The sequence below is a fragment of the Palaemon carinicauda genome, chromosome 31, assembly GCF_036898095.1.
Source record: "Palaemon carinicauda isolate YSFRI2023 chromosome 31, ASM3689809v2, whole genome shotgun sequence".
Lineage (NCBI taxonomy): Eukaryota > Metazoa > Arthropoda > Malacostraca > Decapoda > Palaemonidae > Palaemon > Palaemon carinicauda.
In genome coordinates, this window is record NC_090755.1 from 77,026,177 (window position 1) to 77,051,176 (window position 25,000).

General features: G+C 34.6%; 2 protein-coding genes across 2 annotated transcripts in view; one reads left to right on the plus strand and one right to left on the minus strand.

Annotated features, from left to right (window-relative positions):
- Nucleotides 1-25,000, minus strand: part of LOC137624549 (uncharacterized) — a 282,824-nt gene that overhangs the window by 34,235 nt on the left and 223,589 nt on the right. The window lies entirely within an intron of this gene.
- The window catches only part of LOC137625020 (glutamate receptor U1-like), a 40,014-nt gene that overhangs the window by 4,658 nt on the left and 10,356 nt on the right, over nt 1-25,000 (plus strand). The window contains exons 2-8 of the mRNA XM_068355958.1: nt 12,133-12,291; nt 12,618-12,784; nt 14,550-14,683; nt 15,463-15,610; nt 23,243-23,346; nt 23,596-23,686; nt 24,639-24,797. Coding sequence (XP_068212059.1) covers nt 12,133-12,291; nt 12,618-12,784; nt 14,550-14,683; nt 15,463-15,610; nt 23,243-23,346; nt 23,596-23,686; nt 24,639-24,797 — 962 coding nt within the window. The remainder of the gene's footprint in view (nt 1-12,132; nt 12,292-12,617; nt 12,785-14,549; nt 14,684-15,462; nt 15,611-23,242; nt 23,347-23,595; nt 23,687-24,638; nt 24,798-25,000) is intronic.

Consider the following 25,000-nt stretch of genomic DNA (forward strand, 5'->3'; position numbering starts at 1 on the left):
CTTCAACCCTTACTAGGTGGAAAATATCTTCTGAACAATTGCAGTGCAGTAGTTAACCCCTTGATTGAAGAAGAATTTTTCGGTTACCTTAATGTCAGGTGTATGACAGAGGAGAATATGTAAAGAATAGGCAAGATTATTCGGTGTATGTGTAAGTAAAGGGAAAATGAGCCGTAACCAGAGAGGGATCCAATGTAGTACTATCTGGCCGGTCAAAGGACCCAATAACTTTCTAGCGATAGTATCTCAACAGGTGGCTGGTGCCTTGGCTAACTTACTACCTAAGAAGTCCAACCTCTCTAGGGAATTGAATGAGATTTAATGGCACTGTGTCAAGGATTTTCATCAATAGGGAATTGAACAAGTGATACCTTACAATCTAAGGCTTATCGTCCTAACCAATCTTTCATCTTTCAACTATGACAATTAGGTGAGCTATAACCTCCCCGACGGTGAAAACTTATATAATTACTACCTGCACGCAATACCAAATGAGTTTCTTTTCCAGAGCCCCTATCTTTAGAAATACGTGAGAGGTAACTTGATTGATAGGCGCAGTTACGGATTTCCAGCATTAGCGACCATGTAATTAAAAAAATGGTGGAAGTCTCTGTCGAGGCGGTTTAAAGGCTTAAAGGCCGCTCATGACCATATTACATATGATAAGCGTCCAAGCCCCCTCTCCACTCAAGCTGGGACAATGGAGTGCCAGGCAATGACTGCTGATGCCTCAGCAGATACACCTACAAGCTCCCCTAAGGCCCCCATCCTTAGCTCACAAGAACGGTGAGGTTACAGCGACCAAAGGAACTAGCGAGTTTGAGCGGGACTCGAATCTCAGTTTGGCAATCGACAGCCAAGGACGCTACCACCAGGCCACTACAATCCTAATAAAATTAAGCCGTCTAGGTATAAATTTTCTTCCTTGCCCTTCATTATATAGTGACATAAAAAACAAGTTAGTTACATTAATCACACACGTGTTTAATCATTAGAAAAAAAAAATCTTATTTATCTCTTGATATGCTTTATCCATTTGTGTTTACTTACCGGGAGGAAATAAAAGGTCCCTTGAAATAAAATGCGTTTGAAATTTGGTTTGAAAATATAGTTTGTAAGTCATAAGAATAGCTTGCTACGGTAAATACTATTACATTTGCTCCAGTCTGACCTTTTATGCTTCTCTTGGGACAATGACCTGATCTATAAGCACAATATATGACTATTCACTTTCATTATGGATTTTATAAAAACGGAAATGAAGCAACAACTAATTGAATAATTAGAATTTTCATTCTTTTAGGAGGTAAATTTATGACAGCCTTACTGGAAAAAAACAAATATCTGATCATTCATTTTTTTTTTTTTTTTTTTTTTTTGGTGAAACAAAAACTTCCCACTGAAATTCCAGGTTTCTAAAAACTTGGAAAAAAAATGTCAAAAAAAAAAAAAAAAAAAAAAATCCAAGAAAAATTGTGTCGATAACAAAATTTCGCGTTAGAAAAATTCTAAATGAAATATTGAGGGGAAAAAAAATAATAAATCAAGGTGCACCTTAATTTGAAATGCATAAGGCTAAATTCCCCAGGGCCTTAAAAGGGTTAGAGAACGTGGCCCGAATTGGACAAAGGCAAACCCAAAACGGGAAGGTTTTCACTAGTTTACTATATTGCTATATGCGGAAGAAATCAATATACGGTTACACATTGCCCGATGTACAGAAACAAAAGGATATAATGCAAGTCCTATGTTAGCCTAAACAGTATGCCACACGATTCCCCTTGAGAGAGAGAGAGAGAGAGAGAGAGAGAGAGAGAGAGAGAGAGAGAGAGAGAGAGAGAGAGAGAGAGAGAGAGACTATTAATGTCACAGGAATAGTTTGCTACGGTAAATATTATTACATTTGTTCCTGTCTGTCCTTTTATGCTTCTCTGGAGTCAATGACAAGACCTGTAAGCACAGTAATGGACGATTCGCTTTCATTATGGATTTTATAAAAACGTAAATGAAGCAACAACTAATTGCAGAGTTAGAATTCTTATTCTTTTTGGACGCAAATGTGTGAAACAGCCTTACTATAAAAAACAGAATATATGAAGATCCATCTTTTTTTTTTTTTTTTTTTTGTGAAAAAAAACTCCCCATTGAAATTTCATGTCTAAAAACTAAAAGAAAAAGAAAAAAAAAGTTCAAAGGAAAATTTATGTCAAAAGCAAAACTTCTTGTTAGTTAGCAAATTTCTAAATAAAATCTCAAAAAAAAAGAAAAAAAAAAAACACGGTGCAATCAACTTGAAAAGCATAAGGCTAAATTCCCCAGGACCTTAAAAGGGTTAGAGAACTTGGCCCGATTTGGTCGAAGGCAAACCAAAACGGGGAGGATTTCACTAGTTTACTATATTGCTATATGCGGAACAAATCAAGATAGGGTTACACATTGCCCAATGTACAGAAACAAAAAAAGTCCTATATTAGACTATCCAGCATGCCACACGATTCTCTTTGAGAGAGAGAGAGAGAGAGAGAGAGAGAGAGAGAGAGAGAGAGAGAGAGAGAGAGAGAGAGAGAGACTCAATAAACGAACGCAGGTAGTGATTCGAAGGGGTTATCAATCAAAATCTATCTTTTATTGTCAGTCAAAATGCATGACTTATAAATCAGTTACTTGGAGAGTTATTATTTGTTAATGACACAACACTGATAATCACGCATAGTGACAGATAGTTCGTTACTTATTTATTGATATAATAATTCTTGCACTTTGCAAAGAAGGAAATCATATATCATTAAATCATAACATCTTCAGAGGCATAATTTTTTCATACATATTGCATGTTTTATTCATAAATGTCATTATCAAATGAGAGAGAATAGAGGTATGAGTAATATAAACTGTACTCTGCAGATATACTTACAAATTTCAAGTATATTAAACTATTTCTATTTTCTAAATCTAGCATAACATATTCTGGGTCAACATATGCTCTGATTTTAGTTGAAAGTTTAATTGAAAATGCATTTTGTTTCTTTGATGTAACATTTATCACAGGTACAGCTGAACACAGGAATTCCTGGCACATCTCGCACCTAAGAGCACCCTGTCGTACCCTCACTGTAGGGCGAGTAACCAAACAGCTAGTGTTAGTTGAAATGGACAGAGATGATGGGCTGGGCTACATACAGTTACTCACCACGCAGTAAGGGTGTGACTGGGTGCGCTTCCTCAGGGAGAGGTGTGCCATGAATTCCTGTGTCCAGCTGTACAATACCTTTATTTAACATATATCATTGTACTGACTCGCAATTGTATGATCGGATAACATCACTGCAGCATCGAAACAGTAAAACTGAACATAAGATTACACACTTATTTTAACCCTGCTTCATTCATAGTTCCGGGGATAGCAATAATATGTTTATTTTACCGTCATTTGTGAACTAAGCTCTGATGAGCAGTTAGCGATGAGTGGAGCTCACATTGATATCAACTATTTTTTATTCTAACCCATCACCTGCATCGTTTTAATCACATATATTCTTAATCATTATATTACACCCCGTAATCGTTACAATAATTACAGAGGTATCACACTTACGTCAGTTGCTATGAAAATATCTAGTACGCTCATTCGAAAGAGACTAGAGAGAAAAATTGATGAAAAGCTGAGAGATGAACAAGCAGGATTTAGAAAAAGTAGTTGTACAGACCAAATTTTCATTTTAAGACATGTGGTACATTTGTGGACTATGGGAAAGCCTTTGATTGTGTGCACCAACCAGTCCAGCGCAATTATGGCGTTTCTCTTAAAAATGTAAATTTGGTTAAGTCTGTTCATGAGCATAGCAAGTGCAAAGTTAATGTTAGTGGAGTCCTATCAAATGAACTTCCAGTGAACAGCGGAGTATTGTAAGGGAATGTGTTGTCACCTATGTTGTTTATCCTCCTCATGGATTTTGTAAAGCATAGAACTGTTGGGGATAGTGGGGTAGGATTGAACTGGATTGGTAACAGGATATTAGATGACCTAGTGTATGCTAATGACACTGTCCTTATTAAAAATCCTGCCACTGGACTTGCTAAAGATAAATAAGGATTAATGATTCAGAATAATTTAAATATTCACGAACTATGATCTCTAATATCGGATCTTTATAATTTGAGTTTAGTGAAAAATATAAAAAAGCAAATCAGACAATAGCTAGGTTAAGTAAAATTTGGAAATCAAATCGCCCCAAATTATATATAAATATCAGGCTGTATCTTAGTGAAATCGGTGCTACTGTAAGGACAAGAGTCGTGGTATGACAATGAATCAATATCCAACAGATTTTGTAGATTTGAGAACAAAGCCCTCAGAAAGATATTGGGAGTTAAATGGTAGGACAGGATTAGAAATTAAACTTTAAGAGAGATTACTCAAGTGCCACTTGTGGATGAGATCAAGATGAAGGGTATATGTAGATGGTTTGGCCATGCTCTTCGCACTCCCAAAGAGAGACTGGTTCACAAACTTTTAACTGGGCTCCGCAAGGCACTAGAATAGTTGGAAGACCCAGGCCCACATGGCTGAGGACTATGAAGCGTGAAGTACAAGATGAAGAAATGGAGAAGCATTGATTTAAAAGCTCAAGATAGAGACGTTTGGTGAAATCTACCTGAGGCTCTTTGCGTAATAGAGGTACGAGTAGATGATGATGATGAATCGTTACAATAGACACATATTTTTAACTTTTTATACAAATCAAAATTGTTCATGAGAAAGACTATGCTCAAAAGCAACACACACTAGTATATATATATATATATATATATATATATATATATATATATATATATATACATATGTATATATATATATATATATATATATATATATATATATATATATATATATATATTTATATATATATATATATATATATATATATATATGTATTTATTTATTTATATGTATGTATATATATTCAACATCAAGCCATTTGCTACAACAGGAATGTGGCTCCATGGCAAAAGTGTTGATACAGGTGTGTGCACTTGCACACACACATACATACACACACACACACAAACACACACACACATATATATATATATATATATATATATATATATATATATATATATATATATATACTGTATATATATATATATATATATATATATATATATATATATATATATATATATATATTAACACACACATATAGATATATACTCTTACAAAGTTGGTCTAGTATAGAGTAAAAATTTTATTCATGTATTTTATTTGTGTATTCAAGAGATGTACAGTATAGCCAGCTAGTAAGGTGAGTTCCTCTAATGTAGGTTTAAGTAATTATATGTAAATTACTTAAGACTTCCGTCATTCATATAATTGTATTTTTCATTAAAGTCAGTATATGTAAATTTACGTTAATTTTAAGAATTAACTTTTTTATTCTTTTTTCACGTACTTTGTTACGAAATCTTGTGTAATCTCGATTACGTATGCTCTATGCCCCATATGAGATATGAACACGAGGACTTGCGTCATGTTTACGAGGTATTACGTAAAGTTTATATTCCTACATGGTTAGAATGTGCATGAAATTTCTCAAAATAGATATACTCTTTTTTATTGTTTCGAGGAGTAGGTGGGCAGAGATAGTTGAGAGAGAGTTGCCTTGCTTGTGCTTGGAACTAGTCTGCTACTTGATTAGTTGGCAACTTTGGCGTCGTAAGGCCTGGCCCCAACGCTTACAGTAGGCCGGGATTGGAAGATTCCTGAATAAATCTAAGTCTGTATATAAGCCCCTAGGAATGCATAAACAGCAGAAGAGATCCAGCCTGTCCCTTTAAAAGCGCCAAAGTTCGTCCACCTCTCTCCTCTTAAGTGCGTCAAGTGTGTGCGCTCTCAAACGTGATTAACGATTTCTCTCCAACATATATCGCGTGTAGTGTGTTCAATCGTTGATGAATCCTTTAAATAATATTTCAAGTGTATTGTGTTAATGTAAGTACTGGTATTACAAATTTTTGTAACTGGCCCTGTGAGATTCAGCTATATGGGGAAGTGTATTTGTTTCGGCTTAACTGATCGGTTACCTCATGTGATCCAAAACACGTAAGTATATCAGTTACATATATGTAAATTCCATTTAGTGTTAAACCATTAGAGTGTTAAAGTGTTAGCTATTTTCATTTATTATCAAAATTAAATATTTTCATAAAATAATTTCCAGTGAATCTAGTGATTGCATAATTTTTTCAGTGTCTTTCTAATGTCTTAGTCTAAGGTTTTGTTCAGATTCAATATCTCAGGTAATTTAATTTTGGTGTTAATTTTTATTATTTGGTATTAGTGTTGTAACTTTTTATAGAATATATTTATTTTTGTAAAGTGTACATTATTTCGATGACCCATATTTCTTAACAGTGCTTGCGCGTAATCCCTGTTTAAGAATCAAAGTAAGAGGTTTGTTTTTTAATAGTTCTTATAAAGTAATCACTCAGTCTTGTTTTAAGTGTTAAGTAAGAGACCTTTGGATATTAAGTGTTTTTATATAATGCCGTTGGGGAGTTGCATGATTTTCTCAGAGGTCAGGTATTAATTTTCAAATATAACAGATTTATGTAAAAATAAACAATTGAGTTTGGAGCTCAGGAGTTATGTAATTTGCCAGCCGTAATATATATAATTCAACACTAAATTAGTCACTGCTACTACACCTGCCTTTACCGCCAGTGTTACTCCCTCGAACACAGTTGTAGCTTCAATACTAAAGATTTATAAGAAGAAGAAATAGAAAATAAAAAATTACATTTTGCGTAAATCACGTCTAAAAGGCGAAATTATTTGTTATTTACTCGGCTTGAATGGCTCGAGTTAAACATAAATCTTGCAATACATGAATGTGTACTCCACAAACTATTTCGTACATTCATTTCCGTTGATATATTTGCTATTATGTGTGAGGTATCTTCACAACACCGCTTTAATTTGTCTCATAACAATAACAATTGATGTCGAATGATGTTATATGCATGGTGACACGGATTCCTCGACATTGTATGCGAAAGAAGAAGAAAATAAAAGAAAATTATATATGACGAAACAATTTATTGGAGGGGAAGGTTTCCCGGCGTGTGTAAGCGTTCCTCGCCTCCCCTTTTTTACGTAATCAAACTTTAACTTTCCGTATATGTGTTTTGTTATATCTCCTTTTGAATCTTGATTCTATCATCGAGCTACGGCTTATTTTGAAAGAAGCACTGTATCATTTCAGATATATTTCATTCTGACTTTATGTTATCAATTCAAATAAATAGTATCTTTATTACTTTCAATTGCAACTAAATTCTGGAGAATGGGCGATAAAGGAAGTTCCAGCAATATTGTTTTGATATCTAAGAATAACTCCATCTACGCAATTGCAGCTTTTACATTCTTCTCTACAGTTGCCTGAGTACTTCTAAAAGGCTGAATAATTCTGCCACGTCGTGTACCCAATAGTGTTACTAATATATATATATATATATATATATATATATATATATATATATATATATATATATATATATGTGTGTGTGTGTGTGTGTGTGTGTGTGTGTGTGTCTGTGTGTGTGTGTGTGTATGTGTGTACTGTTATATATATATATATATATATATATATATATATATATATATATATATATATATATATATATATATATATATATATACACATATATATATACTATATATATATATATGTATATATATACGTATATATATATATATATATGTGTGTGTGTGTGTGTGTGTGTGTGTGTGTGTGTGGTGTTATATATCCGTCTGGCTCTTCGGGTGGGCATGGTCAAGGTATATTGGGCAATGAACAAGAAGTGTGGGCGCCATTAACGTAACTTTTGTTCTCTACAAGACAGAAATTTTACATTTCCCTGTATATTTTGGGGAAAGGGAAGCTTTTGATTTAATGGCAACGAGTGCTCAACATTGTCACAGGATTACGAACTATTGACACTTATTTATTTTAAGGTTTCCATATTTCAACGCCGTACATTGAGCGTTGAATGCTCATGAAAATGTGACTGACAATTCAAATCAATAAGTAGCAAGACAATTAGAGCAACATATCCCTTTTTATCTTCGTTAAAGTGACAACGAAATGTATTAGCTTTGGGAAGATGCATTGAATGCAATATAGAATAGAGATCTAATTACTTAAGTGGTTGTTATCCTTGGGGGCTCGTGGAAAGAAAATTAGAATCCGATATGAAAACGTCTCTCTAATGTCAAGTGTCATGCACTCGTCATATAAACAGCCCTATTTCTTTTGTTAAAAGTCAGTTCAAGCTCTTGCAAACAAACTCTACTACCAATATTGGCCACGTCCTCGCAAAATGACGACCTTATACGAGATTATATTTTGGGAAGACATAAATATTTATTACTCTCGCCAGGATGGATAGCATGTTTGTAAATAGTTTATGTATGTTGTGGGAATCAGTTTATTATATCTTTGCCTTTATGCCAAAATTCAAGGGAATTATGCTGTACAGAGAATACTGACTTTATATTTCTAATAATATCTCTTCGTGCCTTTGTAAGAACAGCCATGGATGACATGGCATTATATTTCACAAAAGGAATTTATCAGTTTATGTCTTTGCCTCTTTTTATTGCAAATAATGACGCAAAAAAATAGTCGTTCCGTTATAAAGGAAATCACATCTTTGCTGTTTTTTTTTTCATGAATCTTGAAATTACTCGATTTCATTTGAAACTTTCCATGGCCATAATCATTTCAATAGTACCATTTCATCCGGCCTTGAGACTGGTATGCGTTTATAAAGTAAGTTGACAATCATCATAATTATTATCAGCTGTAAAATACGTAGGGTACGAGACATTTCAAAGCTCTATCGATTTATCTTCATTAACTCTAATAAGATATATCGAAATAAAAAAAAAGAACTCTCACACGTTTGCAAATGTAGTACATATTGTAAATGAAGTTTTGTAAGTACTGGAAATACAAATATATAAATGAAATTACTATGCTCACAAGCAAGTTAATTTGTGTATGAAAATGTAATGCGAGTTGTAACTGGTGATTAAATGAGAAAAATATTGTTATCTATAATCCTATAATCAAGAATTTTGTGCCAAATGTTATCTCAGCGATGATACAAAACGGCAAATCTCTCTCTCTCTCTCTCTCTCTCTCTCTCTCTCTCTCTCTCTCTCTCTCTCAAATCTCTTTAAATACCATCAAGCGCACTTTGGTTTGTAATGTACTCCATTTAACTTCTGCATCAAATAACTGACAGACAAGACAATAGATGATGATGAAATTAACCAAAGTAATTGAAGATACAAAAACAAATAAAAGAAATTACTTATTTTTGTTTCAAATACATAATTTTATCTCTCTCTCTCTCTCTCTCTCTCTCTCTCTCTCTCTCTCTCTCTCTCTCTCTCTCTCTCTCTCTCTCTCTCTCTCTCCTCGTATTCCCAGTTAGGTGAGACCTTTTCGTTTTCAGTTTTGCAAATGAATTCCTAATTCCAAAGCCTTATCTGACATTATTCATTGTAATTCCCAATACGACCAATAACACAATTCATACAAAAGGCAATTCCCCACCTATAGAAAGGTCAAACCATTCTCTCTCTCTCTCTCTCTCTCTCTCTCTCTCTCTCTCTCTCTCTCTCTCTCTCTCTCTCTCTCTCTCTAGCGAAAATTCAATTTCCGAACAAGGGCATATCCAATTCATCATGAATCTTCAAGTCAACTAAAATCTATTGGTCTGTGCATCACGACTTGCAGATGGCAAATTCATTTATCATATCTGGCCTTGCGTCTTCAATTGAGCCACAGGGATTTCCGATAAGGCATCTGAAATGTCTCCTTTGATCTCCCGGCATTTATAAAACCCTAATATTTTTCATATGATATACATTGACCACTCCAGGCAAAACCTATATTTTTTGCGTTAACGATTCTATTACTGCCATGAATATGGTTCTTATATTCTTTCTTGAAATGCAGTTAGATGTTCATTGATTTCTTTTAGTTAACTGTATTGTTGAAGAGATGATGTTTCTTCAGTGTTCTTCCTTTTCTATTTTTAAGGCTGACTTTGGTCACTTGAACATGGAAAACGCATTGAATGGGACTGCACACCCTCTTGTGTAGAGAGAAAAAATCTCTTATGAAGTGTTCAAAAATAAAGTTAAGCTCATCAACGTGTTATTGAATAACAGCCATCTGTCTATTCGTCTATTTATTTCAAACACATGCATGAGTGAGATGGCACGTGTATTGTATTTTTGTCGTTTATTCTTCACGCTTTATCAAGCTCATTGGAAAAGTTTATTCTAAAATTATTATATACTGATATTGTATTACGTTTTTGTGTAAAATTGTAGCAAATAAAAAGGAAACATACGCCTGGTCTAGCTTATTACAAAGGATTTTATGACTGAGAATATTAAGATACTGGCAAATATAACATCACTTACGTCAAGCCTTTCTCGTTTTTATTTGTTCGTTTTTTATTTATTTTCAAGATATTTGTGAAAACAGTAAAATAATTATAATTCGAAGGAAATCCTTCGGGAGAGAACTAAGCAAGGAAATAATAACACAGGTAATGACTAAAATAGCCAAAAATTATCATTAGTATGTATAAAATAATTTCATCGTCCATTTAGAGTGAAGTGGCAGGTGCCTAAAGTAAGTATGATTCTACATGTCTCCTGGCGTATGCGGAGGAGAATGAACCGAGGAACTAATATTTGGTAAATAAAAAATGTTCATGAATTGCAAATAAGGGAAGATTATTTTTATTGCATAACATATAGTACTATTGCTATTACCAAAAATTAGGGTAACAATAGCGACACTTTACAGTATTAACTATTCAATGCTATGTTGATACCAATACTTGATAATTTTTCACATCCAGTAATGTTCTGTGTTTACAATTTCTATATTTTCATGGATTTCGTTTATTTGTTAAATCATTTCGCTATGAATTGTACGTAAAGGTTCATGACGATTGGTGGGTTATTATCTAATGGCATACCTTTGGTTAAGATATATCTGATGGCATGATTTAGAATTCCCGGAAACATTCAACTATTGTTACATACTTAAAAAAAAAAAAAAAAAAGCTTTAGTGTCAAAAGATGTAAACATCACATCAAATGAAAAATGTAACTTCACTGGTCTAAATTAAAAACATTACATGAAATAACCACAAATCTATTAATTGCCCCAATTAAAAACATCAAATAAAGTAAAATAAACAACTTTATTGCCTTAAAAGTAAAAGAAATCCCATGAAATAAAAAAAAAAATAATTTTATCGCCTAAAATGAAAACACCGAATGAAAATAAAATCCTTGTATTGCCTAAAATAAAAACATCACATAAAATAAAAGTAATCACTTTATTGCACAAAATAAAAACATCACATGAAAGAAAAACTCTATTGTCCAAAATTAAAACATGAAATAAAAAAAAAATCACCTTATTTCCCAAAATGAAAAAATCACATGGAATACAAAATCTCTTTATTGCCTAAAATAAAATATGAAATAAAAATCACTTTACTGCCCAAAATGAATACACATGAAATAAAAAAATCCCTTTATTGCCCAAAATGAAAAAAATCTCATGGAATAAAAAAACCCTTTAATGGCCAAAATAAAAAAATAAATCACATGAAATAAAAAATAATTTATTGGCTAAAATGAAAACATCGCAAGAAATGAAAAAGAATAAATTTACGCCCTAAAATGAAAACATCACATGAAATCAAAAATAGATTTACTGCCTGAGATTAAAACATCACACGAATTAAAAACAATTACTTTTATGCTCATATTAAAAACATCTCATGAATTAAAGAATAACTCTTTTGGCTCAGATGAAAAAAATTATTTGGCATATAAATAATTACTTTATTGCCCAAAATGAAAACACCACATGATATACGTGTATACATACATACATATATATATATATATATATATATATATATATATATATATATATATATATATATATATATTTACTGTATATATACACTCAATGAACCCATTGGCAAACTAAGACTTAATTATTGGTTTTGCGGTAATTGCAGTTGTGATTTACGATCAATGGGCTGACTTCTCTTCATCTAGCCGACGTCAGCAGGATATTCACGCGAAGTCTGCTTTTGAGACGATAGCCTCCTCCTTCGGTATCACAACTGAATACCTAAGGATTCCTTACCAAGAAGTTTCATTTCATAGCCTTTGGCGTGAGTATACCTATATAATCAGTTAAGTTTTCATTTATGTGAAGTACTTTGTGTACCTTGAGAACTTTATTCTAATAATGTGTAATTCTTGTATGATATGAATATTTCATTCATTAATGATAGTACCTCTGACCACTTTCATCAATTATAAATAACGTTTCATACTTATGCTATTCTTAAGGGAAAACTGATTTAATTTTGACTCAGACATGAAAATGAATTATTAACAATCATTAGTACTCCAAAAGTTCAATCAGTGAATCGACTTGTGTGTGTGTATGGAATGATGAATATCTTCCACAATCCTGTATGATTTTCCATTTCAGGCTCAAAAAATTTAGCAGGTGTGATCAGCGTTGGCGAATGCATTCTAGGCGACATTGTGCTGAGTTCTGGCATGAGAAGTGGGACCCCTTCTTTGGCATTTGACAATGAAAACTGTCAGAGGAAACTTGCCTCTAAGTCCCCCTCCTTGCCCATATATAGAGTCAAGGTAGGTATGTCAGGATTCCGGCGTCTTGCCAATATCACTTTTTTTTTTTTTTTTTTACTATACCTCACCGGTTCTGTGCCTCATTGCCGTCTTTGTAAACTCTTTTGGATTTAGGAATTTGGGGTAATAAGGAGCGACGTTGCGGGCCGGGACGACATTCAGTTCTTATATGCAAAAGTGGGAAAACTCCAAAGATAAAAAGAGGTTGGACAATATAGGGTTGAAGAAAGGAAACAGGATAGGAGTTAAAGACTGAAAAGTAAATAGAGAAAAGATTTCACGAGTAAATATCTTTTAAAAGATCAAAATTTCACACTATCTTATTCCTTAACCAACTCGCTCTTTAAAATTGCCAAATTTATTTTATATGAAGCAATTCTACAATGTCATTATATCCTAGTTTTGAGGTGAGCGATTATACAGTGGCAAGGCTCTAGACTTGCATTTGCATGTACGGCAGTTTAAACTGCTTGTGCACCATGGTAGGGGTTGGATTTGCCCAGCTGAAATTCTAATGAGTATCTCTTTAGATGAAACTGGAATTGAAACATCAACCCCTTTAACCATTAAGATACATTTAAATCTTTAAAGTAACGTAATTTAATCCTCATATTCAGTTACTGACTTAATCGTATTGATATGTCCTCTTCTTATACTTTATGGCGAGGGGATAATTTCTACAAATGGCGAATCTTTGATTGAGGAGTATATATTACGAGCACTTGAACTGACGGATTCACCCCACTGGAAGCAAGGAACTTGCTTGTTGAGATGAATGATCTAAATACTTAAGCCCACGAATCCTCTTCCATAATTGGAATGAGGATGGTAATTATTCTATTTCCAGGGTCCTCAAAGATGGAGTACGTTTAGAACCCCGGTGAGATATTTTTATTTACAGAAACTAGTTTTACTATTATTGTTCTTTATGATTGTAAGCTTTGCTTAATTGTTTAACAAATAGGAATTATATGGACGTAACTTTTTATGAATAACTTACGATTAAAATCTTTTTTTCACGTTCATTCATTCTCAAATTTTAAGTCTTTGACTGTAATTCTTATCATCCTGTATAAAATCCCCAAAGTATTTATATGTTTTTTTATGTAAAACAATTACCAGCCTACTTGTAAATAAACTTCCTGTTTAGGAATGCCATCATTCAGTCTTTGACCAGATTCTTACTCAAATAATTAACACTGATTAAGGTACTTCGGTCCAAGCCTCGAGATTTGCTATACCGACCCCCTCTTTTGTCAAACATGCGTGCACTGGTAGTTTTAGAAAGCAAATTTACCTCTCTTTTTTCTAATTCTTTCCCGATCGTGAGTTCTATTTTACGGAAACCTGGCTTGAAAATAAATTGGCTGTAGGGTCTGTTTCACATGAATATTTGCGTATTTTGAATATTCAAAATAGTGATTATTTGAAAGATGAGAGAACATCAGGAGTATAAGAACCACAATACGTAGAGAAGGAATATTTGTCAAGGATCAGGAAGAAAGAAATTGAATACATGTGGCCCGGCACTGGGTCCGGAAGGCCATTTAACGGTGAGGCGTAACAGGCGGGGTGGCGGCCGCATTTTTAGCAGTTAAACATCCTTCTATTTGTCTCTTCTACTTCTAGCGGCAATTTTTTAACATGTTCCACTTTCCAACTCTTTATCAAGTGCGAGTTCTGGAGAACAGTTTTGTTGAAATCTGTGGACACGGTTATAACAACAATAAGACTGTCAGTCCTACATATTATTCTGTTCTTGCAGATCCATCGACGCTACCAGTGCGCCGTTCATATACTGTACCAGTGGCTGGCGACGCCTCGCAAGAAGTCAAAATCCAAGACATCTCTCCGAAGTCCTTTGCTACCCAGAGATCTTCTTCCCTCTGACAAAGAAAAGTAAGAAATTGACTCAAAGGTTCAGTTTTATCAGCTCTGCTCTCTTGGCTCTTTGGGTCTCATTGTGACCAATTGCCACTCACAACTGACGCTTGTGTCTGGTGCATCTTTCCGAGCCTTGACTCATAGATTTAAGAATATGGGCCATAATGCCGAGACGTAACTGGGAGGAATCTCCAGCAACTGCACCGTGAAGCAAAAGTTGAAATAATAGGTGGTATAGAAAAATGGAAGAAAGGAAGTAGAAAGCTAGAAGATGGATGAAGATAGGGGCCAATTGGGCAATGCGAAGATTCTACGTGAGGCGTACTGGTGGCACTATACCTTTACAGGGTCCATCCATTGATTCTAAGTACCAAACAGAAATGTGTTGCTTGGCTTCACTTACCTAGCTTGCTTTTTACTTTAACTCCTGGTCAGTTTTAGATTCAGCCCAATTATAAAGATTCCAGTTGAATGATCTAATAATAAATTGCAGTTTCATTACAGTTGACAATACACTTCCCTGAGCATTTTATCTTCCAAATTTTTACTAATTGTTTTAACTGTCTATGTCGATGTTGTCACATTGCTTTATTACTACTATTGTCATGATTTAAGGCGAAATGGTTTTGCTACCCATCTCATGTCTCAAAATTACAGACGTGAAATTACTAAGCAGAGAACATACGCTGCAAAAATAAAAAGTGCTGAATAAGACCGCAAATCAATCTCATATAAAGATCTCTGACTTTTCGTGACATTAACTGATAATCATTTTGCATCTGTGTTCCTTCCAGCTACCACCAAGAATACTTGAACTGCGTTGGCACTGATGTCTTGTTGGACATCAACGAGATCGATCCGAAGTTTCCTCCCTCGGACATGAAACTTGAACTGGGCAAGAGGTTCCTCAACGGGAGGGAACTCACCATCGTCACTATCAACGTAAGCTGTTTCTTTGTTTCTTTTTATGGGAGAGTGTGGTAATCGCTGTATGAGAAGCTGGCAAAGGAAAAAAGTAGAAGTGCTGGTCTGATAAAGGTTACTGATATAAGAGTCAAGATTTGGATGGTATGAACATGTAGTAAGGATGGGTTAAGAGGGCTTGGGTGGTAGCCTACCTCATAAGGTTTAAAGGTCCAAATGGAGGGAAAGGACGATATGACGAGGAAATTATGAAATATTTGGAGGAGATGGATTAGGTGGAGAAGAGGCTATCTATAGAAAATAGTTCGAGACGACATATAAAGGAAATCGACCTTTTGATTTAGAAATACCGCTGATGATAAAGAACATTGAGGTGAGATTTGTAAAATGTCGTCAAAACTAAATGTGCAGTAGTAACAACGATACTTTTTGGGCTGCAGCTACATGGCATTCTGGTTTTTACCTACCAGCCGTACCCTTTAGTGACTCCCAACTTGGCTGTTCAGCTTCTCTAGATTGATCATTAGTCAATTTTCACCAGCGATTGGATGAAAAATTCTCCGGATGAGCCCTATGAATCTTCAGGTATGATAAGTGCTTGTATAACTAATTGCTTGATGAGCTTTCATCAAATCGCATCACGCCAGCAAAAGTTATTGAAGTTGTGCTCACGCAAGGTAAATGAGTAGGCTACAGACCTATGAAGGCCACAAGCCCGATAAAAGAGGAAGGTCAGTTGGTCTTTTGCCGCCCCAATATAGCTAAACACAACCTGTTACAGAAACTCGAAGCAACGCGATAATGGGTCACGGTGAGGCCTGCAGCTATTTGAGACCGTGATATATGATACCTAATAATGTATTATGAACAAGAAAAGTGAAGGTCAAATTTCGGGGACAGATGGTCCTTTATTAATATATAAATTTATATTTGCTGCATCACACGAATTTCTCTCACCGAAGTCGTATACCCTATCAGGTACATACTATATATGTTACTTTAACGCGAGGAAGATCGACATAAAGAGATAGCACGTATTTTGATCTGCCTGAGTCGGGAATCGATTCCAGTTCTTCGCAAGATAAATAGATCATGACAGGAACCTGTCACAAAAATATAAACAATATATGGGTGGTCTACTGAAAATTATTTTGATAAAAATATGTCACTTGAAATAAGAAAAAGCATCATCTGTAAAATACCGCAATTATACAAGAAAAGTCGCTTCCTTGAAACTAAGAATTCTATTTATGCAAGTCCAGCTCAAGAGAATATTATTATTATTATTATTATTATTATTATTATTATTATTATTATTATTATTATTATTATCAGCTAATCTATAACCATAATTAGAAAAAGAAAAGGCTATAAGCCAAGAGGCTCCAATAGGACAATAGTCCCGTGAGGAAAGGATATAAGAAAACACATAGAATAGTGTGCCTGAGAGCACCCTCAAGGAAGAGAACTCTAACCCAAAACAGTGCAAAACCATGGTACAGGGGCTACGGCACTACCCAAGACTAGAGAACAATGGTTTGATTTTGGAGTGTCCTTCTAGATGAGCTACTTATCATGGATAAAGAATGCCTTCTACTCTTAACAAATGGAAAATAGCAACTGAATAGTTACAGTGCAGATGTTAACCCCTTGAATGAAAAATAGATTTTTGGCTATCTTTATATTGTCAGGTGTACGAGGAAAATGAGAATATGTAAGGAACAGACCAGACTATTCGGTGTATGCGTAGGCAAAGGAAAAGGAACTGTAACTAGAGAGGGATCCAATGTGCAGAAGTACTATCTGGTCAATCAAAGAACCTAATAACTCTATAGCCGTAGTATTTATACGGGTGGTTGATGCCTTGGCCAGCATAGTACCTAGCCATCCTATGATATTTAGCAGCAAACAAATAATCAATCAATTATTATGAATTGTCATGCATTTTGCACCGCTGTATCAGTTGATGATACTTTATAGGCATTTCAACCACAGTGTTTTATCTATTATTATTATTATTATTATTATTATTATTACTATCCAAGCTACAACCCTAGTTGGAAAAGCAAGATGCTATAAGCCCAGGGGCTCCAACAGGGAAAAATAGCCCAGTGAGGAAAGGAAATAAGGAAATAAATAAATGAAGAGAACAAATTAACAATAAATCATTCTAAAATAAGAAACAACGTCAAAACAGACATGTCATATAATAAACTATCAACAACATCAAAAACAAATATGTCATAAATAAACTATAAAAAGACTATGTCCGCCTGGTCAACAAAAAAGCATTTGCTCCAACTTTGAACTTTTGAAGTTCTACTGATTCAACCACCCGGTTAGGAAGATCATTCCACAACTTGGTCACAGCTGGAATAAAACTTCTAGAGTACTGCGTAGTATTGAGCCTCGTGATGGAGAAGGCCTGGCTATTAGAATTAACTGCCTGCCTAGTATTACGAACAGGATAGAATTGTCCAGGGAGATCTGAATGTAAAGGATGGTCAGAGTTGTGAAAAATCTTATGCAACATGCATAATGAACTAATTGAACGACGGTGCCAGAGATTAATATCTAGATCAGGAATAAGAAATTTAACAGACCGTAAGTTTCTGTCCAACAAATTAAGATGAGAATCAGCAGCTGAAGACCAGACAGGAGAACAATACTCAAAACAAGGTAGAATGAAAGAATTAAAACACTTCTTCAGAATAGATTGATCACCAAAAATCTTGAAAAACTTTCTCAATAAGCCTATTTTTTGTGAAATTGAAGAAGACACAGACCTTATATGTTTCTCAAAAGTAAATTTACTGTCGAGAATCACACCTAAAATTTTGAAAGAGTCATACATATTTAAAGAAACATTATCAATACTGAGATCCGGATGTTGAGGAACCACCGTCCTTGACCTACTTACAATCATACTTTGAGTTTTGTTAGGATTCAACTTCATACCCCATAATTTGCACCATGCACTAATTCTAGCTAAATCTCTATTAAGGGATTCACCAACCCTAGATCTACATTCAGGGGATGGAATTGATGCAAAGAGAGTAGCATCATCTGCATATGCAACAAGCTTGTTTTCTAGGCCAAACCACATGTCATGTGTATATAGTATGAAAAGTAATGGGCCAAGAACACTACCCTGTGGAACACCGGATATCACATTCCTATAATCACTATGGTGTCCATCAACAACAACTCTTTGAGATCTATTACTTAAAAAATCAATAATAATGCTAAGAAACGACCCACCCACTCCCAACTGTTTCAGTTTGAAAACAAGGGCCTCATGATTAACACGGTCAAAGGCAGCACTAAAATCAAGGCCAACTTCCCGACCACAATCAAGGGATTTCTGTACAGCATTGGAGATTGTAAGAAGGGCATCACATGCTCCAAGGCCTTTACGAAAACCAAATTGCAAACTAGGGAGTAGATGATTACCTTCAGCAAGACGTTCAAAAACTTTAGATAATATGGGAGTTATGGAAATTGGGCGGTAATCAGTGGGACTTGAGCTACCACAAACACATTTACATAGAGGAGTGACATTACCAATTCTCCAACTAGTGCTAAAAGCTCCTCTTCTTGCTAACTTGCGCAAAATAACAGATAACTTTGGAGCTAAGAAATCTGCTGTCTTTATAAAAAACAAAGGAAAAATACCATTTGGGTCTACACCTCCAGAAGCATCAAGGTCCATCAACAGAGCTTTAATCTCGCGAGATCGAAAAGCTAAACTAGTTAGTTTAGCCTCAGGAAAACAGGAATGAGGAAGTTTAAGTTTTTCATTACTCTGTTTACTGTCAAAAACATCAGCCAAAAGGGTTGCCTTTTCCTTTGGACAGTGAGTGACTGAGCCATCTGGTTTAAGTAAAGGAGGAACTGTTGCATCTACACCAAAGAGTGCAGATTTAAGGGTAGACCACCATTTATGTTCCTGAGTTGTACCAGAAAGTGTTTCTTTTATGGTTAAATTGTACTCCTTTTCAGTTGAGGCATAAACTCTCTGAGCAAAAGCTCGAAGCTGAGTATAGTTGTATATCTTGATTCCTTCGCTATTTATACTGATCATTTTTTTTTCACTAAATGGGACCCTCAAAGTCTACTCAAATTCTTCAATGTTTTTGTTATACACACACACACACACACACACACACACACACACACATATATATATATATATATATATATATATATATATATATATATATATATATATATAATATATATATATATATATATATATATATATATATATATATATATAGATAGATAGATAGATAGATAGATAGATAAAGAGAGAGAGAGAGAGAGAGAGAGAGAGAGAGAGAGAGAGAGAGAGAGAGAGAGAGAGAGAGATCCGTTGGCTGTATCACTTGCATTCGAGTCATTCTATTTGTTAAACTCATTTTGAAAGTCAAGTGGTTTCTATGTTTTTCATATAATTTCTTACTGCTTTTCAATTTCATAAATTATCCGCCATAAACTATCGGATGATTAGAATTCTGAAAATGATATAAAAGCCATTCCAGTTAAGGAAAAAAAAACGATAAATCAAAATGAAATCAGTGAAGTGTCTATTACGAGAATACCATAAACTTTCCCTGGTTATGAATGTTTCTTGTAAAGTTTCATCGTAATGTCGATCTGAAACATAAAAAGTAATTGGGGACAATAATGATTTGATTTAAGCGTTTTTTAACCCTCGTTTATCAATCGAGAAAGCAATTACTCTTGGCCTTCGTCGGGTGAATAATATTTCACAAAATGATGTACTGTAAGTGAAAAAATATCCATGACGAAAAATATTGCAACTGAATTATGTTGCTAACTGCTTGGTGATACACATCCATCTGTAGTTCTACAATAAGCTTATGACATAAAACGCAAAAGAAAAAAAAAAAACTATCACAGAAATCAATTATGATAATTGAGTTTACATAAAAGTCTTGTGGTTAACTAAGCCAAAGATTTATATCCGAAGTCAACGTTGTCTTAGAATTAGATGCATCTACTCAGATCTAATAATACATCGTGCGTGCCCAATAGCTTCCTCTGCAGTAGTACCTCGGCGATGATTGCCTACTTCTGTCCCAGCACCAGTCATTGTAGTTCAAATTCCATAAATGGAATCAAATTTATGCTTATAAACAGGTGTGCGACTGTATGTCGAAACTTAGGTAATTATGTGCGGGCTTAGAGACGTACTGCTCGCGATTGAATAGTGGATGTCTTAAAGTTTAAATTGACACTTTGACAACTCTACAAAAAATTCAAGATTATAAAAAAAAAAATAAAAAAAAATAAAAAATTCTTTATGAAAGTTAGTGGACAAAATCATGAGATCTCAGTCAAAAGCATTCAAGTTATTTGGATCCCCTTTTAGTAGAAGTACCCCATTAAGTAGTAGGTTGGCTACAGAGTTATGAGGTCCTTTGACTATCCAGAGAGTACTACATTAGATCATTCTCTTTGGTTACGGTTCACTTTCCCTTTGTCTACACATACAACAAATAGTCTGGCCTATTCTTTGCAGTTTCTCATGTCCTCATACACCTGACAACACTGAGATTACCAAACAATTCTTCTCTCAATGGGTTACCTACTGCAATCGTAATTATTCAGTGGTTACTCTTCTCTAGGTAAGGGTAGAAGAGACTATTTAGCTATAGTAAGCAGCTCTTCTAGGAGAAGAACACTCCAAAATCAAAACATTGTTCTCTAGTCTTGGGTATTACCATAGCCTCTGTACCATGGTCTTCCACTGTCTTGGGTTAGAGTTCTCTTGCTTGAGGGTGCACTCAGACACACTTCTATATTATATCTCTTCCTCTTATTTTGTTAAAGTTTTTATAGTTGTTATAAGAAATATTTATTTTAATGTTAATGTTCTTAAAATATTTTATTTTTCCTTGTTTCCTTTCCTCACTGGGCTATTTTCCTTGTTGGGGCCCCTGGGCTTATAGCATCCTGCTTTTCCATCTAGGGTTGTAGCTTAGCAAGTAATAATAATAATGATAATAATAATAATAATAATAATAATAATATCAAGATTCAAGAGACATTATTTTGGATTGAAAAGGTTGTGTGAAGTTTTCAATCAACTCCCCTATATAATAAAGAGCAAGTGTCTCTCTCTCTCTCTCTCTCTCTCTCTCTCTCTCTCTCTCTCTCCTCTCTCTCTCTCTCTCTCTCTCTCTCTCTCTCTGTATATATATATATATATATATATATATATATATATATATATATATATATATATATATATATATATATATAGCCTACTGTATATAATAATGAAATTGAAGTCCCCATAAAGAAAACATACCGCTAATCAGTACGAATTTGCTTCTTATTTATCAATGAATTCATATCTAATCACATAAACATATCTAGATCCAGATGTATCCAGTGAATCAGCTAAGGATTCTTGTAATTGCCCCCTCCCCCCCTCCCCCCCCCCCCCCCCCCCCCCCACCTTCCCTCACCACCACCACCACATAACGCCTACAAGAAGTTTATGCAGAATGATGCAAGGCACAATCCATCTTCTGACGAGTTCAATGAGGCTTCTGTGTCAAATGTCTAGCCATTACTGGAATCTGACGAGTATACATCATCCTTTCGACAATTTCATCGTGCTTTGGGTTTGAATATTCTCCAAAATAATTATTCATTGTCCTGGTTTTTTTATTCCTTGTCAGGTTTTACTTGTCATTGAGAAATGTATCTTGCATTGTGTTGCCCGGGATATGATATTCAGTTGATAACCCGCTGACAAGCTCTGGAATTATCTTTTCCTTTATTTCTTTCCTAACATATAATCTTCCCTGTTTTATGGGGTTGATTTATCTTACTTAAACCATACTTATTTTTCCTTTCATCTTCTATTTCACATTTCTTATTAGGTTGCACATCCTATTGTACCTGGCAATCAAATAAGTAGGCTAATATGCGCTATTATCTCAGCCACTCAATGCCATTACTGATAAATATGATAGTGCCCCTAAAGATTGATTGTCAATTACAGACAAGTCAAGTCATCTTAACATATTTACGCTTGGTAAACATTTCCTATGCACACTACAGAAAAGCGACGTTTGTTATAATTTAAAATAAAATTACTAGAATGATAATTTCTTAAATCTAATATAAGTAATGAATATCATCTAAACTTATGTTCAATTCCGAGCATAAATATGTTCTGAAATGATATTTCAAAATGGAAGAATGGTGAAGCTAGAGAAATTGGACAGCAAAGTACGGCGAGTCTCAACCTATGGAAAGTAAAACGCAGAAATTAATAAATAGCTTTGTTTCCTTAAGATGTTTCTTTAGCCTCATTCAATAAGTAATTTTGATTTTATTTTGATACTGACACTAAACACGCTTATTTTACAATTTGTTACTTGCATTAAGTGATTAACTTGCATACAATCTTATATTAGTATATAGTTTCATGCACTAATGAATGCAAACATACGAGTAATCACATATAAACATGAAATATATTTGACAAATCCATGAAAGATACAGCAATAAAAAAAATGATGTTAAACATTAGGCAATAGAGATACGCGTCTGTGATTCCATTATTAGAATGTGATTCATCAACGGTCTATCTTATCTTGGCAACAGCGGCCACCCTTTGTAAAACTCGAATTGAGTGGGAAAGAGGTCCTGGGAGCAGAAGGATTTTGCTATGAAATGCTGGATGTGATGGCTCACAGGTACAACTTTACGTAAGTCATTGTGTGTTCCTTTTTTTTAAACCTTGCATATTATTTGCCTTTATTACTCTAATGATTATCTATCGTGTAGAAAATGTATATTTATTGCACCCGCTGACAGCCAAAATAATGTTACGGTTAGGGCTATAGTGTAGGCCTATTGATAGTGTTTTCACGAATCTCTCTCTCTCTCTCTCTCTCTCTCTCTCTCTCTCTCTCTCTCTCTCTCTCTCTCTCTCTTTAACTTCACATCAATTGCAGATACAAACTGGTCCTTCCATACGATGGTAATTGGGGAGCTAAAATGGCTAATGGGACTTTCAACGGTATGGTTGGTATGGTCCATCGTCACGTAAGTATTCCTACGCTGAGTACTACAGTATTGCCATCTTTTGTATGCTGTTTGTTTATATTGTCCCTCCCATATGAGGTTGGTAATATACAGTATATTGATTTCAAGAAATCTCAGGTATCGCAATACTAATTCCCATTGCCAAGATATATGAATATTTACCATAATGAATATTTAGGAAATAAACTTTTTAAAATCGATAATTTTTGTTTAATTTTAAGTGTTTTTTTCCAATATTTATTCTGCGAGATAATCGGTCGGCTCCCATGTTTTAAGTTATTAATACGTACTAGAACATATTTTGCTAGCTTTGTTGGAATACAGTAAAACTATAAAAATAACTTTGGCATTATATTTACGGTAATATTACCATTAGGATTAGTTTTGGACATAAGTCTCATTATAACATACACAGTGGAATTATCACGTTACTGTTCATATAATTCTCATCCAATGTTTGTTCTTCTCTGTACTTTGACTCTTAATGCCGTAAACTACTTCGGAGAAAAAAACTTTGGATTACCAACGAAATAAAAACTTTCCTCTCTTTCGTAGAAAAGTCCATTAGGCCCAACATTTTATTATTCATTGATATTATATAATTCAAAGGAAACGGGCACAAGAAATTTGACGACCTCCACCCCTTACCTCTCTCTCTCTCTCTCTCTCTCTCTCTCTCTCTCTCTCTCTCTCTCTCTCTGCAGAAAACTGTCGACAGTCGGAGTCACAGCTGGAGAGAGAGAGAGAGAGAGAGAGAGAGAGAGAGAGAGAGACCAGTTCTCATCTAAAATGTTTATCATTTAATAATATTACACACGGGAGGTCATCTTCACCCCGAAAAGAGTAATAACCCTCAAAGAAAACTCTTCCCTACTCATTACAAGTACATCCCCATATACTATACCGATTTAGACTTGCGACTCACGCGTAATCTACCACCTTAAAATCGCAGGAGGTCGACATGGCAATCGCTGGCTTCACCATCACCTACATCCGAGAGACTGTGATAGATTTCACCCACGCCTTCTACGAGGAACCCACGACTATTCTCATTCCTCCTCCGACTGAACAGAATGATTTCCTGGCCTTCCTTAGCCCATTCAGTTGGCAGGTTAGTGTAGAGCTGGGGCCTCGGAGGCTATTCGGCAATATTTTGCAACTTTCGAAAACCCTAGTTTCCCTAGTAATCAAAACAATAAAATGTTGGTTATTATCATTATAATTACTAGCTAAGTTACAACCTTATTTGGAAATACAGGATAAATAGCCCGGTGGGGAAAGGAAATAAGGAAATAAATAAACTAAAAGAGAAGT